The sequence below is a fragment of the Lacerta agilis genome, chromosome 6, assembly GCF_009819535.1.
Source record: "Lacerta agilis isolate rLacAgi1 chromosome 6, rLacAgi1.pri, whole genome shotgun sequence".
NCBI classification, from domain to species: Eukaryota; Metazoa; Chordata; class Lepidosauria; order Squamata; family Lacertidae; genus Lacerta; species Lacerta agilis.
Window position 1 is genome coordinate 4,569,528 of NC_046317.1, and position 16,952 is coordinate 4,586,479.

The following is a 16,952-nucleotide window of genomic DNA, read 5'->3' on the forward strand; positions in this document are numbered from 1 at the left end:
TGGTTGTAGCAATCAGCGTTACTGTCAAGGTACTAGGCACGGAAATGAAGTCTTCAACAGAGTTGCCATCACATTTGTTTGAAACAAAAATATTGATGTGAATTTGGAGGTCCCTGCTTAGGCAAAACAGCCAAGGAATTCCTAGGGAAGCAATAAGAATGTTTCAGTAAGACTAAGGAAATTTATTGGGTAGCGGTGTTCCATGCATCTTTACCTGAAGCCCACCAAAAACATAATTGCAGTTCTCAGTAAAACTGTTATTGTGAATGTTATCTTTTGCCTAATAAGTATACTTAGGTCTTCATTGCATTTTTCAGGGTGTTTTCTGTAAACCCCTGGTTTTTCAGAACACTTTGCGTGTAATATTTTCAGTTGTTGGTGTTTATCGTTCTTTTTCAGAGATGTCTGTACTGTCAGATAAGTGAAGTGTGTGGATTGGTATTACATGTTTGTGTGAGTTGGATCCCATCTTGAAAACATCACACATATAAAGGTGTGGTGAGGAGTATTTGCATAAGGAGCTGCCTTATACTTAGCTAGATCATTGGTCCATCTTGTTCGTTGTTGTTGTTCAGTCGTTCAGTCGTGTCCGACTCTTCGTGACCCCATGGACCAGAGCATGCCAGGCACACCTATCTTTCACTGCCTCCCACAATTTCAACAAACTCATGCCAGTCGCTTCGAGAACACTGTCCAACCATCTCATCCTCTGTCGTCCCCTTCTCCTTGTGCCCTCCATCTTTCCCAACATCAGGGTCTTTTCTAGGGAGTCTTCTCTTCTCATGAGGTGGCCAAAGTACTGGATCTGTCCTTCAACTTCAGCTTCAACTCCTTCATGGATCACTGCCTCTCCTCCTTCATGGATCGCTGCCTTGTTGTGGCGAAGGGGCTTGAATATGAGCTATGTCATGCAGGGCCACCCAAGATGGACAGGTCATAGCGGAGAGTTTAGGCTACCAGTGATCTGCCACAGACGTCCAGTGATCTACCGGTATATCACGATCTACCTGTTGGACATGCCTGCTCTAGTGCATCAGCCTTTCTGTCTTTGAGTTAGGGAAATTGGTGAAGGAGGAGGTGGACCGTAGAGACTAGTGTGCAATTTGGTCCCCATCCCTCTCCCAGTCTCAATTGCAGCAGGACTGGCCTGAGGTGGACTGTGGTAGCCATCTTGGGGGGGGGGGGTGGAATCCCAAGGGGCAGCACCCACCCTGCCATCAGAGAAGCAGTTGCTTCTTGTGAGATCTTGTGAGACTCTGGCAAATATCGCCATCCCTTCTCACTTCGTCTGCAACCCTACCACTGTTGCCATTGGGGAACCAAGGATCAGTGGCTGCAGCTTCTGGGTTCTGGAGAGATTTCGTGGACCTCCCACTGGGGGCCAAAGCCACACAACTCCAGTAAGTGCAGGGGCAGTGGGGAGGCAGCACCTTCCTGTTTTGCCTCAGGCATCGAAACAGGAGAGGCTGCCCTGTGGGAATGTTTAGGAGTGTGGATGATGATATATTACTTCATATATCTCATCCCAGCTTGAATTAACAAGCTCTAAACTTAGCAGTTACATTCCCTTTTAAAATACAGCAGAAAACAGTTGCATAGGCTTGCTAAAGCCTCTAGAAGAATTATATATTCCTGGTCTATTCCCCTTCTTCCCTCTTAAAAGTAAAGACACAACACAGTACTGTTTATAAGATATAAAAGAGTTTACTTACAGTCATCCATGAGTTACAGTACATGCTCAGAGAAGCAGACAGGCTTAGATAAATGTATTTACATGTAGAGGCTAACTCCATAAGGGAGGAAAGCCTCTTTGTGCTCTCTTGGCTGGGAGCCGAGAGAGCATCTTCTCCTAAGATGTTGCTTGTTCACAAGACGATGCAAAAAGAGAGAGATGGCGTCTGCTTCCTGTGGTTTTGTGTAAACCTGCCTAGGTGAAGCCACACCCATCTCCAGTTAGATGGAGGAAGTTGTCTCAGTCCAGGTAAACAGGAAGTTAAGGCTGGAGGACTGAGACACCTTCATGTCCACTCTAGCAATGTTGTGTTTTGACTGCTCTGTGTTTACATCCCACATGCCCCTGAGTTGGAGGGTGAGCGTCTCAAGCAGGGAGCCTCTTTTAATAATAATAATAATAATAATAATAATAATAATAATAATAATAATAATAATAATAATTTTTTATTTCTACCCCGCCCTTCCCAATCCAAAGACTGGGCTCAGGGCTGCTAACAACAAATATAAGACAATGATTAAAACAACCTAAAAACAGCATAAAAACAAATATCAGTGGGATCCCCCAGGGCTAACTGGCCAGGTTAGTCATGCTAGGCCAGTAGGGAGGCCAGGGAGGAATTTTAATGTAAGGGTTTCTTCAGAAAAAAAAGGGAAGGGGAAAAGGAATAGGGGATCAGGCTAGATTAAAGGCCAGGCAGCCTTTACTCCTGGGGGCTCCTTGTGTGTTTTAGAAGCCTGGAAAGTCAGGGTTTCCGAATTGTGCCAGGGAGCCCCCCACGTGCATCGGAGGCTCCCCACATTGGGACGTCACCCTCCAACTTGTGAGGGTGGCTGGAGTGGTAATGGAAGTGGAACTAGTGTGCTCGCCCCTGTTGACCCCCCCTCCCCATGTGTATACTTAACTCACGACAGTCTGTATTTGAGTTATCTTCAGAGTGTCCTTTATCCCCTTATTCCAAGATGCTGGAAACGCGCTCCTTTTTTTATATTAAGAAAAACCAGGCCTGGATCCTGGATGCGGTTATAACTGTGGTTTTACTTTGCCACTGCTGTTTTCTTGGCTTTCTCCTCCAGAGAATTTGCTCGCTGGAAGGTGAATAATTTGGCATTGGAAAGGAAAGATTTCTTCAGCTTGCCTCTGCCCCTGGCTCCAGAGTTCATCCGCAACATTCGCCTCCTGGGGCGCCGGCCCAGCCTCCAGCAGATCACCGAGAACCTGATTAAGAAATACGGGACCCATTTCCTGCTCTCCGCCACACTCGGAGGTGAGTGCTCCCCTTTCTTCCCATGTGTTTTCTCTCTTAAACTCAAAAACTACAGTCTTAAGCCACACCGGCCGGTTACCTGAATTAAGTGTTGTGTTTCTATATTAAAAATGTGTTAAAGGCACACCAGTATCTCTGTACTGCTGTAAGAGTTTTATTAATTTATTCATTTGTTTATGTCCCACTCTTCCTCTTCAAGGAACTCAAGGTGTGTATCGGTTGTGAAAACGCAGATTGTCAACCTGGGTACAAAAGCTCATGCCACCGGGGGGGGGGGGGCTGTTCTCATCATGTGTACTCGGAATTAAGTTGCATTGAGTTCAATGGGGCTTACTTCCAAGTAACTATCCATAAATGTGCAGCCTTAAAGTCCCACGCACAGAGGCGAACGGAGCCGCTTGGCCACCCGGAGTGGCAAACCTGGGGGCATCCCCCGGGGGCGGGGTGTCGCTCGGTGGCGCGCATGCGTCAGGTGTCACGACGCACGGCACATGCGCGCTACGAAGTGACGGCACGGCAAACCCCTTGCTCGCGGGGTTTGCCGCGCTGCTGCTTCGTAGCGTGCATGCACAGCGTCACAATGCAGGACGCATGCGTCACGACACATGGTGCATGCGCACTACAGAGCGACACTGCACATGTGCACTATGAGGGCGGGCGGAGGCAAGGGATGGGCCAGGGAGGGGCGTCAGCTCCAGCCGGAAAAAGGAAAGCGCGTGCTGAGTAGGTTTGGGGGGCGGGTTGCCCTGGGTGGCACCCAGGGCAACCCGCCCCCCAACGCCCTGCCCTTGCTACACCACTGCCCATGCACTGTATCTTTACTCAGAAGCGGGTCCCATTATATGGGGGGGGGGGGCTGTCGGCTACTCTCAAGAAAGTGTGCAAAGGGTTGTGCCCATGCAGTTCGATTCTATTGTATCCATTGTACAAAATGTCCTTGCTGTGCCAGAGCCTAGGCTGGCACCCAGTGCACAGTTGGCCACACGATGGCAACCATTGAACTGCAAGCAGTATGCCTGGTGGTAATGCCCACAGCCTTCTAGAACAGAGTCCAGTGTGGTGTAGTGGTTAAGAGCGGTAGACTCGTAATCTGGGGAACCGGGTTCGCGTCTCCGCTCCTCCACATGCAGCTGCTGGGTGACCTTGGGCTAGGCTAGTCACACTTCTCTGAAGTCTCTCAGCCCCACTCACCTCACAGAGTGTTTGTTGTGGAGGAGGAAGGGAACGGAGAATGTTAGCCTCTTTGAGACTCCTTCGGGTAGTGAAAAGCGGGATATCAAATCCAAACTCTTCTCTTCTTCTTCATAAAGATTAGGGGGCCTGACGGAAACAAACATTGACTCCAGAGTCTTTTACACAAAGGTCAAGACAGCCCTTTTGCAGAGTTGTGCCCTCCATATGTTTTGGATCACAACTACGAAAGCCAGCCTAGACCTAAGCTTAGGGAAGGTGAAGTCTAAAATATCTCTAGGGCAGCAGGTAGGGGAAGGCGGCCAAGAACCCTACACAGCTTCTGGATACTACTGATTTCTATGCACATATATGTATGGGCACTCAGTGGGGATACCATGTTGAATGGAAAAGTGCAAAGGTGGATAAAACTGGCCTGGCATGAGGAAAACCCTTGCTCCCCACACTCAAGAGCCACTCCATCACTTCTTAGTCACAGAGGCGGGCATGTATCACTGACATCCTGGTTTTGGTAGGTGCCCCACCCCATCCTGCACTTGCTACCGCTGGTCATTTTTTGTTTTGCTTATTAAAGTCTATATACCATTTCCCATGCATAATAGCCAAGTGGTGTACAAAAAAGAAAAAGATACCAAAAATAATAATAGAACTCAAAATAAGTCAATGGTAGGAAGCTAAAATGATATACCGTATTTTTCGCTGCATAAGACGCATTCTAAAAAGACCTCCTAAAAAGTAAGGGGAAATATCTGTGCGTCTTATGGAGCAAATGGTGGTCCCTGGAGCTGAATTGCCCAGGGGCCAAAAGAGGACCATGCTTTTTATTTTACAAAGAGAAAAGGGGGTGTTGAAAGGACCCCGCTCAGCAGCTGATCATTAAGAGATCGGGAGAGAGATAAGAGTCCCGGCTCCCTTTCAGCCCCGCCCTCCTTTGTTGAATGTGCTGCAGAGGGAGGTTGTTTGTTTCCCCAGGGACATGTGACTGGCTGATTAGATTATCTGTCTGGAAACAGTAGAAACTGCTCCCTTTCCTTTAGAAGCTGCAGAAATGTGAGTTGAACCCCATTTGTCCAGTGCGCCCTATGGAGCGGTAAAATCCAACTGGTACTACATGGTCAGGAAAGGCCTCCTTCTACTGTTATCTCCAGACTCTTAGTCATAGCTTGCCAGAAAGAAGTGCAATGCAGATCAAAGTTCACAGCTTTACAGAGAGGTTTCATAAAGAAAAGCTTAAAAAGTTCTTTTATACTTCTGGACTAACAATACATTCAGGTAAATATATACAGGTTAGCTAATTAACCCTTTCAGTCCAAAGCAGAAGAAATGCTTACGTACCATGAGAAAAGCCACAAGGGGCGGTCGCAGGAGTTGCTTAGTCTGTTCTGTTTTCATACAGCCCTCCCGTCCTTCCCATAACAGCCCTGTGATGGGGTCGGCTGAGAGAAGGGACATTGCCAAAGGTGAGGGAGCTCCATGGCTGAGCTGTAAACCATGCTGGCTCTCCGTGGTGTTACGGTGGGCTGTCTCTCTTTGCTGAAGCCACCCTCACCCCTTCTCGGTCTTCCCATGTGTCTCCCCCCCACGCCTCTTGTCACACCAAGCAACTTTGGGAACCTCACATGGGACGTTGGGGTCTGCTGGATTGCCCTTTCCCCCAAAACCTGGCAACAAAGTTCTCACACTAATACAAATTGGCGTGAAGACTTTGTTATTATTGATTAAAGCCGTAGTTCAAGGCAGGACTTAATGTAGCGGTATGGATTTTTAGAAATCCATAAGTCATGTGTACTAATAGCAACAAAACAAGCTTGCCAGACAGCTAAAGACAATTAGTGACATTTTGCTGTGCAGGTGACCAACTGGCTTAAATAATACCTCCTCACTTGCCAAGGCTGCTTTTTCCTCTCCCGTCCTTTGCCTGAACGTGTGTTTTCTGTGTTTTGTTCTTCTGTAGGTCTATTAAAAGTCCCCTGTGGAACTGCTGTTGACATCCACGTATAGAAGTAGCATATTCAAGTTATAAATGGATCTGATTGTGTGTGTGTGTGTGTGTGTGTGTGTAAAAATTGCCCAGAGGCAGGAGGATATCCTTAGTTTTAAATGTGTTTGTGGGAGAGGGGCTATTGTTTTGTTGTTTTTGTTTTAATTATTTGTTTTTTTTATCTTGTATTTTTCTCTTGTGTACTGTCCCGAGATCTTCTAATGAAGGGCAGTATATACATCACAACCGTAGCCGTAATCATAATCATTGTTAATTTATTCAATGGGAGTGATTCAATGATGTTTCATTCTTTTGGTGTGATTTGGTGGGCTACTTAAAAATGAGGCTGCAGTCCAAATTAAATTTTAAATTGTATTTTAATCTGTATTTTAATGAATTGTTTTATGTTTTTGTTGTGATTTCATTGGTGATAGCTGCCCTGAGCCCGGTTTGGGCACCAAGAAGCATTATGGTGCTCAAGATCAGGAACTGTGTGGATCAGCAGTTGGTTCATTCCCCCCCCCCAGTGCCACCAAGGGGACTGGTCAAAGGAAGGAATGGCAGGCCTTGAGTTGGAAGGGATCACAAAGGGTCATCCAGTCCAACCCCCTACAGTGCATGAATCTTTTTGCCCAATGTAGGGTTCAAACCCACAACCTAGAGATTAAGAGTCTCATGCTCTACTGGCTGGAATAGCCTAGAATCCTCTTGCTGGAGGATAGCCTAGAATCCTCTTGATCTGGAATAGCCTAGAATCCTCTTGATCTGGAGAGTCAGGTGACAAGCAAGGAGCCAATCAGATGCCAGTCCCTGATACAGAGCTTCTGGATTTGCCGCGTTCCCCTGTCAAAGCTATCCGTATAGTTGAGAGAGGACGCCAGGTTTATTAATTTATTAGAACATTCCTATCCCATAGCTCAAGGTGATTTCAAACAGACAGACAAATTCAAAAGCCTGATACAAGAAGTGTGAAAATAAAATAAAGAGGTAGTTCTCTTAACCTCTTGAGGGAGAAGGTTCTACAGTTTGGGAATGATCAGTGAAAGTCCATCTCTTGGCTCTCCCTGCCTGGACCCGTCACAAGGACAGAACAGTTAGTAAGGCCTGCTGGTTAGCTCCCAGTTGGTGAGCGGCTTGTATAAAGGAGAGATGGTCCTTGAAGTAGGAAGATCTCAGGCTATGCAAGGCTTTAAATCAAAATGGGCATGGGAACCGATTGGTGACCAGTGTAACTGGCACAGAACAGGTTGGGCATGCACTTAACACCCAACACTTGTTAGGGGGATACACAATAGCATTCTGCTGCATTTGAAGATTCAACATCACCTTCCAGGGCAGCCGCATCTAGTGCACATTGCAGTTGTCAAACCAGGATTGGATTAGAGAAGAGGTAATGGAAGCAAGGTCTGATCTGTCTAAGACAGGGGTGGGTGGGACATTAGCTCAAGATGGGAAACTATGCTCCTAACAACAACTCTAAGCTGCTTCTTAAGAAGCAGTTCTGAGTCCAGATGTTCAGATATGGTTGCAGGGAAACCATAAATCACCGGCAGGCTAATGCCCTCCAGATCATACCCTACCAGTATTGCCTCTGTGCTGTCACCTTTGTGGAGCTAGGCTTTGACTCATCTGCTAAAGGTATTTGCCCACCAGTGGACTCCAGATATGGACTGGTGACCACTGAAGGACTTGAGCCAGGGGGAGTGAATTAGCTTTTGGGAGATCGTGGGAGATCCATTACCTGAGTCTGCCGGAAAACAAAGCCGTGAGCCTCACATAACAGACAAGGAGAGACAAGGGGTGACCGTGATGGGATGGTAGTCAACTTTTCAACGTTTTACGGGGATCTGCCTCTGGTTGAAACTCTCCTGCGAGGTGTGCCTTTTGTCCTTTCGTTAAGCTGGTGGTTGGACAGTCACCCAAAAGGGACACTGAGCCCAGAGCATCTTGAGTCCTGATGGGCAGCTCACTAAACATGGTGCCTCGTGCCTTTGCAGGGGAAGAGTCTCTGACCATTTTTGTGGACAAGCGCAAGCTCAGTCGGAAAGCGGAAGCCGGCGGCCTGGCAGGAAGTGGTGGGAGCAATGCCACGGTCTCCTTGGAAACGCTGCACCAGCTGGCAGCCTCGTACTTCATTGACCGGGAGAGCACTCTGCGGCGCCTCCATCACATCCAGATAGCAACAGCTGCCATCAAGGTAACCCCCAGGGGCGAGCCAAAAGGCAGGGGAATGTCCCGTAGCCCATGAAGATGTGGGCTTCCGAGGCAGCTCTGTGTAGAGCGTGTTGCCGCAATCTAGGCCTTGATTGGGTCACCACTTCAGCATCAGGGGTGGGGGAAAGAGAGAGAGAACAGAATAGGCGGCAGATTTGCATAAAACGTGCATGTGCTAATTTATATGTGAAGGTGTAAATTTAGCAGTGATAACTGATGCAGGGCTACGTGTCGGTACACAGGCCCCCTATACAGCTGCCCAATTCATCTGATCCTTCCTCTTCAATAATAATAATTTAGTGATATTTTTTTAATTTATATCCTGCCCATCTTGCTGGGTTTCCCCAGCCACTGTGGGCGGCTTACAACATATAAAAAACCACAACAAAGCATCAAATACATACATACATACATACATACATACATACATACATACATACATATATATCTCCTATACAAGCAACAAACAAACCAATAAATCAATAGAAACCCATATTAACAGCAACAATCATAAACAGTTTACAGTTACACCCAAATTAAAATAACCGCCAACCCCAACTGAGCATTTAACCAACATCAACCCGGCAAAAACAAAACAGAGGAACCAACATTAGAAGCATTTTAAAACATCTTCAAAACAGGGAGGAGATTGCCCAGGTTAAGGTTCCACATGAACAGGGCTCTGCTGTTACCGGGAATGAGTGGGAGGGGCCCATGTTTACTCCTCCCCCTCACGCACACCATCTTGGACTGGCCTTGCTTGAGAAATTTTGGCTAAACAGCGGGGACTTGCGATAGGGGTGATTTGCGGGGAGCAAAATTACGCATTTGAGGGGGCTCATTATGGGTGGCAACTGCTGTGGCCAAAAATGGTGGTAGCACTGGGTCTTGTGGTGCAGTGGTTAAGAGCGGTGGACTCGTAATCTGGTGAACCAGGTTCGCATCCCCGCTCCTCCACATGCAGCTGCTGGGTGACCTTGGGCTAGTCACACTTCTCTGAAGTCTCTCAGCCCCACTCACCCCACAGAGTGTTTGTTGTGGGGGAGGAAGGGAAAGGAGATTTTGAGCCGCTTTGAGACTCCTTCGGGTAGTGATCAAGCGGGATATCAAATCCAAACTCTTCTTCTTCTTCTTGTCCCAGGGCTCAGTGCCTGTCATTTCTCAGAATGAAACTCAATCGTGAGGTAGTTTGGTTCCTGGGGACTAGGGGAGACAGCAACTCTCGCCCTTAAATGCAGGGGTGCTTGATGCTGTTGAGTTGGTTTATTGTGCGTGGGATAAGCAAAATACATACCACAAGGGACCCTTGGAGGATTCACAGAAAAAACCACCTCACGCTTTTGAAGGATCCACACCCATCAGGATACGTCATCTTGTATGAGCGATGGGGCAGGTTTTGTTCTTGCTTTGAAATTGTCCCCATTAAATGGAGGAAAGCAACGGGGTTGTAGGTGCTAAGCACACCACCTGCCCCTGTTGAGCCCAGGTAGAGGAGCATTCAAGGCTGCTCCTTTCTGTGTTGTCCCCAGAGGCATAGCAAGCCCAAGTGGTACCCGGTGCAGATTTTTTTTTGTCCCCCGCCCACATCCACCCACACCCCTTCAAGTCACAGTGAGCATTTTGCATTCCACAATGCTTTTGCAGCACCTCGTTTGCATACATGCAAATGAGGTGCCGCAAAGCATTGGGGGGGGGGGGAAACGCAAAACGTTCACTGTGACTTGAAGGGGTGTCCTAAGTCCAAAGCAACTGGGTTTGCTCTGGCTTGTGCTTGAGGCTGTAGGTGGAGGTGCCAAATGTCACCCCTTGAAGATGGCACCTTTCTGCCCCCTGAGAGGGCAGTGCCCTGGTGAAATGTGCCAGGCTGCTGGGTGGAGCCCTGGCTGGGCAGAGCTGTGCTTCTGTGGCTCTTCCTAGCACAGGTATAGGCAACCTTCGGCCCTCCAGATGTTTTGGACTACATTTCCCATCATCTCTGACCACTGGTCCTGTTAGCTAGGGATCATGGGAGTTGTAGGCCAAAACTTCTGGAGGGCCGAAGGTTGCCTATGCCTGTCCTAGCAGGAAGGAAAAAGCAAAGTGTGTGCAGTGTAAGCCAGCTGCTACACTGAGCAACTTATGAGTTGTGGGGTGGGCATGCTGAGAGTCACCCCCCCTCCTCTGGAACACGGGACGGCCCGCCCCCCCTAGCGACGCCCCTAGTTGTCCCATTCTAGATTTGGTTCCTCGGTCTCATGACAGTGTGGCAGGATATTGGAAAATGGGAGGTATGCTACATTCTAATCAGGACCTCGTTGTTTGAGTGTGGATCGTTATGTAACCAAAATGGCAGCATCTTCATATGAAATGGAGAGATCAGCAGGGCTTGCAGATGTGCAAAACATATACGGGGGGTGGGGGTGGGTAGAGAGCCCAAAGTTGGTGGACCCTGCTAGGGCACTTGCTCATCAGCCAAAGTCAAGAAATCCCTTTCCCAGCCCCACTAACTGATTTCCTTTTCCTGTTGTTTTTTTTTTTTGGGGGGGTGCAGGATTCCAATTCCCCAGCTCCCTCCAACAATGTACTGCAACAGTCAGACTCAGCAGCAGAAAAGACACCTTTTCCCCTGTTCCATTTCATTTTGTGCAACAACTCTGCTTTTATCCCCCCCCCCCCTTAGCCGCCCTCCCCCTGCCTGCCTGCCCACCCGCCCCATCGCATATGCCTGGATTTTAATTTGCAGGTTGCTTAAGCAAGGCTGCCATCCCTGAGATCTGCCTACCCAGCTCTGCAATTATAAACCTATCGCTTTAGTCAGCCTTCCCCTCTCCCATTCCGCTCCCCCCCCCCCCCCCGCCAAGGAAACAGGAGGGGCAGCAAGCAGGGAGTCAGACCACAATCGGCGCCTTTGTGCTATTTGTGGGAAATCAGCCATACTAATGATGCTGAAGCTTTCATGGAGGGGCGGTGGCTAGAGGCAGGTCTGCTCTCCATCAGCAGGCCAATTACTGCACAATTATTTCTCCTTTTTAGAAGTGGCCTCTTGCATTCTCATAAGCCTGGAGTGCTTGGCTCAAGTTTTTCCTGCTTCAAAGCTCTCTCTCTGTGTTTTGTCGCATTTAATGGATTTCCTGTGTTTATACAGTCAGCCACACTTTGAGGATGATGAGGGTAATTCAATGTAAACAGGGCCAGCCCACGAGGTTTCATTGTCCAGTGTAGACAATCCAAATGTCCCCCCCCCCCCCCGCACAAGCTAGTTGAACATGGATGCCATCCACCAGCAATGTTTTGTCTGCAAGGCTCAATTGAAACAAACACGATCTGCGCAAGAATCCACACTCTTCCTGTGCGTCTCCCATTCATTTTGATGAGACTTGCACAGGAGACAGTCCTGGTGGATTGTGCCCAGTGGCACATACCTCCCTGTCTCTCACTCTGCTGGCTTTAATGGCGCACAAAAACCGCTTCCACACTTCCTCTGCTTCATCGTAACCATACGAAAATGCAAATCAGTGTATACAGCAATTATGCCTGGCCTAACCCCAGCTCCCTGCAAGCCAGCACAAATAGTAGTTTCAAAATATCTCTGGATAAGCTTCCAAAGATTGCATGATTTCCCTCCATCTGGAGCTTAAGTCTTGTGCACGTGGAGATACACACTTTCACCCTCTTGGAACATGTTTCTGTCTCTTCCTGTCTGTTCACTCCATTGTTTGTGGCTTTAGAGATGACTACTAAAATGTGTACCTATTTATCTACTTGCACTTTGACGTGCTTTCGAACTGCTCGGTTGGCAGGAGCAGGGACCGAGCAACGGGAGCTCACCCTGTTGCGGGGATTCGAACCGCTGACCTTCTTGATCGGTCCCAGCTCCTGCCCACCTAGCAGTTCGACAGCACGTCAAAGTGCAAGTAGATAAATAGGTACCGCTCCGGCGGGAAGGTAAACAGCGTTTTCGTGCGCTGCTCTGGTTCGCCATAAGCGGTTTAGTCATGCTGGCCACGTGACCCGGAAGCTGTCTGTGGACAAACGCCGGCTCCCTCGGACAGTAAAGCAAGATGAGCGCCGCAGCCCCAGAGTTGTTTGTGACTTGACTTAACTGTCAGGGGTCCTTTATCTTTACCTTTACTAAAATGTGAGATGGCTAGGCTGAAGTCACACTAATCATAGTTCACACACTCACACACACACACTCAAAACACACACACTAACACACACATACATATTTTCTTGGAGTATCCCGAACCCTTTTCCTGCCAGCTGTTTTCCCAGTCAAGACACACACACACATCCCACCCAGGTGCATTCCTACCTTCAAGAGAAAATACACGGGGTATTTCTCCACTGGGAGAAAACCAGCTTTTGGAGAGGGTGAGGGTCGAAGAGAACATTGGGAAAGGGCTCTACTTTCCAGCTGGAATGGTAGAATTTTAGAGTTGGAAGGGACCGTGAGGATTGTCTAATCCAGCTGCTTGCAATGCAGGAATTTGCAGCTGTCCCATATGGGTATCGAACCTGCAACCTTGGCGTTATTAGCACCAAATTCTGTCCTCAAAACATATGCACACAATTCAATCTAATGTTCAGAGCAGGTTTGTTAAGGAGGATGGGCAAAGGTCCTTTTGTCTTTGCATTTCAGTTGCTTATGGTACAGCTGCTCTCTTTCCATTGCTTAGGTCACTGAAACCAGAACGGGGCCACTTGGCTGCAGTAACTATGACAACCTGGATTCTGTGAGCTCTGTTCTTGTCCAGAGCCCTGAGAACAAAGTTCAACTTCTCGGTAAGGATTTTTCTCCTTCTACCTGCCTGGAATTGCATCTACATTATCCACTGGACACTAACCGGACTCATCTTCTAACTTGCTCACAAGGTGGAAATAGCAATCCTAAGTTAAGATGCATTTGTCTTGGTGTGTTGCTTGCTCCTGGCTCACAATCTTCACCTCCTTTCCATGGCAGAAAGCCTCAGAACTGAGTTAGATCACTTTGCACCCTGATTTGAAGGCTTAAGCCCAGCTGCCATGGCTGGAACTGTTTCCTGGCCCAAGGCAGATTCTGCATAGGGATCCCTTCGTTTATATCTGTAACCTACCTTCAGCTCTGATCACACTCAGAATCAATCAGAGGATGCTCCTGTAAGTCAAGAGCTGGATCGTGCAAACTCTTGCGGGTCTGCGGACCACCCGGGTGAGTCATATGACTGCACCACATACACAGAAACAAAGTTATTTGAATGTGTGTGTTATTACATTGACAATAATGCAGTGCTTGGGTATTTTACAGGGGTAAGTTGGGGTTAAATACAGAGGATTGTGCATATTTTTATGAAGATGTGGAGAAAACCCATAATCAATAAGAATTAACATGAAGTTTGGAATATGCTTTTTTTTAAAAAAAACAACAACACACTAATGGATGCTAAGTATAGAATCATGCATCAAAGACTTTAAGTGCATTGTTTTGTTAATGTGTTGCCTCCAGTAAATTTTGTATATTGCCCATGCAATATTCCACCAGTCAACTGGGCTAGTTTTTGTTGTGATATTATTATATGCCGAGCTGCAGCAGCGAGGCCAGCTTGACTGTGTCTGTTTTTATCCTGTGGGAAAGCTACCAGTCCTACCAGCTTTCTCACACACGTGATTTTTTTTTTTACTGTACTGTTGTACTTTACTTTCAGTTCTGGCTCGAGAGATGCTGGACGCAATTACAGACAGCTCTGAAATCATGAGTTGGAAAGCAGAGACATACTCTGCATTTTAACTGCAATAAAGTAGTTTTAGCCTTTACTGGCTCGTGTGTGTTGTTCTTCAAACTGGGAACAATCACATATTGCTAATGTGCCACTGGACTCGAGTAGCCAGGAGGGCACGCAAGTTTCGTTCCTGCCTGGGGGTCAGTCTAACAACATGCCCCCCCGGGACGTATCATAACAGTTTTGTCTACTCTTGCTGAAGATAGCATATTCAAACGGAGGCCATGCCCAGTACTTCTCCCTGAGGTCCATTTTAGCTAGAGAAGCTGGGACTTTTCCCTGGGACCATCTACTGCTCTGCTGTGGAAGTCAGAGTCCTCACTTAATTCACCTTATTTTGATATGTGATAGGGCTTGTCCTCAAGCCTCCGGCCAACTCACTTTAAGCATGTACAGGTGTGGGACTTTTTAGTATATGCACAAACTGATATAAATCACAAATCAACGGAGCTAGGTTCTTTTGCAACATCTAAAGGGCAGATATCCTGAAAGAAGCCATTGTTCCATAGGGTGAGTAGGTCGGAAAAACCTGCTAGGGAAGTGAGCGTAGCTCTTTGGTTTTCATGCAGGGACGCCAACTTGAATAAAATATTGTGGGGGCCCAGGTAAGCCCCGCCCCACGTAATCGATCACATGATGTGGTGCAAGCACACCATTTGAATGGCAATGGCCATCAGCTTTGGGGGCCCCCTCAAATATTTTATTGGGGGGCCAACACCCCCTCGGCCCTAGGAGGTGGCTCCTTTGTTTCCATAGTACTGTACCTGTTTTTCCTTGGTGCAGATATGGCTGAGCTGAGACCTGTAATTCTCTGCCTACTTTTTGCAGGCCTGCAGGCCCTGCTGCCTGAGTACTTGCGTGAACGCTTTGTGGCTGCTGCCTTGAGCTACATCACCTGCAATTCAGAGGGGGAGCTGCTGTGCCGAGAGAATGACTGCTGGTGTTACTGTGGGCTCGGTTTCCCACAATGCAACTGCCCCGAGGCTGACATCCAGGCTATGGAACAGAGCCTTTTTCAGATCCAGGGAGTTTGGGAGAACCACAACCAACAGTTTCAGGAATCAGGTGAGTTTTGGAAACGTGGGTCTCACGGGGAACGTGACGATGGGTGGGTGATTGCCCACATCCAGTTGACTCAGCAAGCAAGGAGGATGACAGGTGACTGAGGCAAGGAGCCGTTCACTGTTGCACCTCTCTTGTGAACAGCCTGGCAGAGAATGCAGGTGAGCCGGAAGACGGAGGCAGGTCTTGTGAGATGCCAACCAGTGAAACAACCACAAGAAGGGCAGGCAAATTTACTCAGTGAACCAGAGGAGACTAGGAAAATGTGGGGAGGCAAAGATTGGCTGAGTGTGCGGTGATGGAGATAAGTTTGAAGATAAATGTTTGGAAATGTTAGCATACTGACAAGGATACTGACAAGCTGGAACGTGTCCAGAGGAGGGCAACCAAAATGGTCAAAGGCCTGGAAACGATGCCTTATGAGGAACGGCTTAGGGAGCTGGGTATGTTTAGCCTGGAGAAGAGAAGGTTAAGGGGTGATATGATAGCCATGTTCCAATATATAAAAGGATGTCATATAGAGGAGGGAGAAAGGTTGTTTTCTGCTGCTCCAGAGAAGCGGACACGGGGCAATGGATTCAAACTACAAGAAAGAAGATTCCACCTAAACATTAGGAAGAACTTCCTGACAGTAAGAGCTGTTGGACAGTGGAATTTGCTGCCAAGGAGTGTGGTGGAGTCTCCTTCTTTGGAGGTCTTTAAGCAGAGGCTTGACAGCCATCTGTCAAGAATGCTTTGATGGTGTTTCCTGCTTGGCAGGGGGTTGGACTAGATGGCCCTTGTGGTCTCTTCCAACTCTATGATTCTATGATTCTAAAGGGAGAGAGACAGTAGGAGGAACTGGAAGCAGTTTTGGGAACCTCCTTTAAACTCGGTTGGAAGCCAGAACCTATAGCCAGCTAGGAAGTGCTTGACCATTGATGGTTATTGACATCTGGAGGTCAACCAGCTGAACCTGTGGGAGAGTGGCAGCTCTGGGGCTCTGAGGGCTTCCTTAAGTAAATTAACAGCAGTGGCTTTTCCTAAACTTTGATGTTAGAAGAAGGTAGACACAGCATTTTTTTTTTTTTTTTTAGAGCTGTGGGGCTAATTCAAATGTGTCATCAATGTGTTCAATACAAATAGATCTATTCCTGTCCCCAGGTTAATTCTGCATATTTCCAGCATGGTCAGTTAGGAAAAACAAAATGTCCATGATCATACTACAAGTAACAGCTGCTGAGAACAGCTTAAACATATAACCACTAAATCAGTGTATTATAAAACCAAAAATAATTTTTTTGCCAATTATATTTATTAAGTTTTCCAATTATAATAATCACATCAAATATTCCCATTTTACATAGGAATATCGAATAATCCAAATACGTCCAAATAAACTGCCAAATTATTAATTTTATACAACTTCCCGTGCTTCAAACTTTTAGGAGTCTTAATCAACGTTGAATTTCCGTTGCCTTCCATAGTCCTCCGATGTTTAAAACCAAAAATAAATTGATCAGAAGATAAGTATGAACCTTGTCAAGGCAAATACAGGTAAATGGATAAATACACATGCAAAGCAATTATTTTAATAATAGAAGAAGAAGAAGAAGAAGAAGACTCATCACTCTAGCTGGTATAATTTCCAGTAAAAAACCGTGCTTTAAAGGTAGCTGAAAACTATTGGCTGACAGGAGTGTTTCATCGCCCCTTTGTTCCCGCAGCTACTGCTGAATGTTTGAAGCTATTCTGTTGGATTTCTCATGTTGTTCCCCCCCACCACCG

At 47.2% G+C, this 16,952-nt stretch overlaps 1 protein-coding gene across 1 annotated transcript in view; it reads left to right on the forward strand.

The window, feature by feature from the left end:
* Positions 1–16,952, forward strand: part of BRINP2 (BMP/retinoic acid inducible neural specific 2) — a 40,650-nt gene that overhangs the window by 13,666 nt on the left and 10,032 nt on the right. Inside the window, exons 2-5 of the mRNA XM_033151265.1 lie at positions 2,809–2,999; positions 8,169–8,368; positions 13,044–13,149; positions 14,952–15,188. Of these exons, the coding sequence (XP_033007156.1) occupies positions 2,809–2,999; positions 8,169–8,368; positions 13,044–13,149; positions 14,952–15,188 (734 nt within the window). The remainder of the gene's footprint in view (positions 1–2,808; positions 3,000–8,168; positions 8,369–13,043; positions 13,150–14,951; positions 15,189–16,952) is intronic.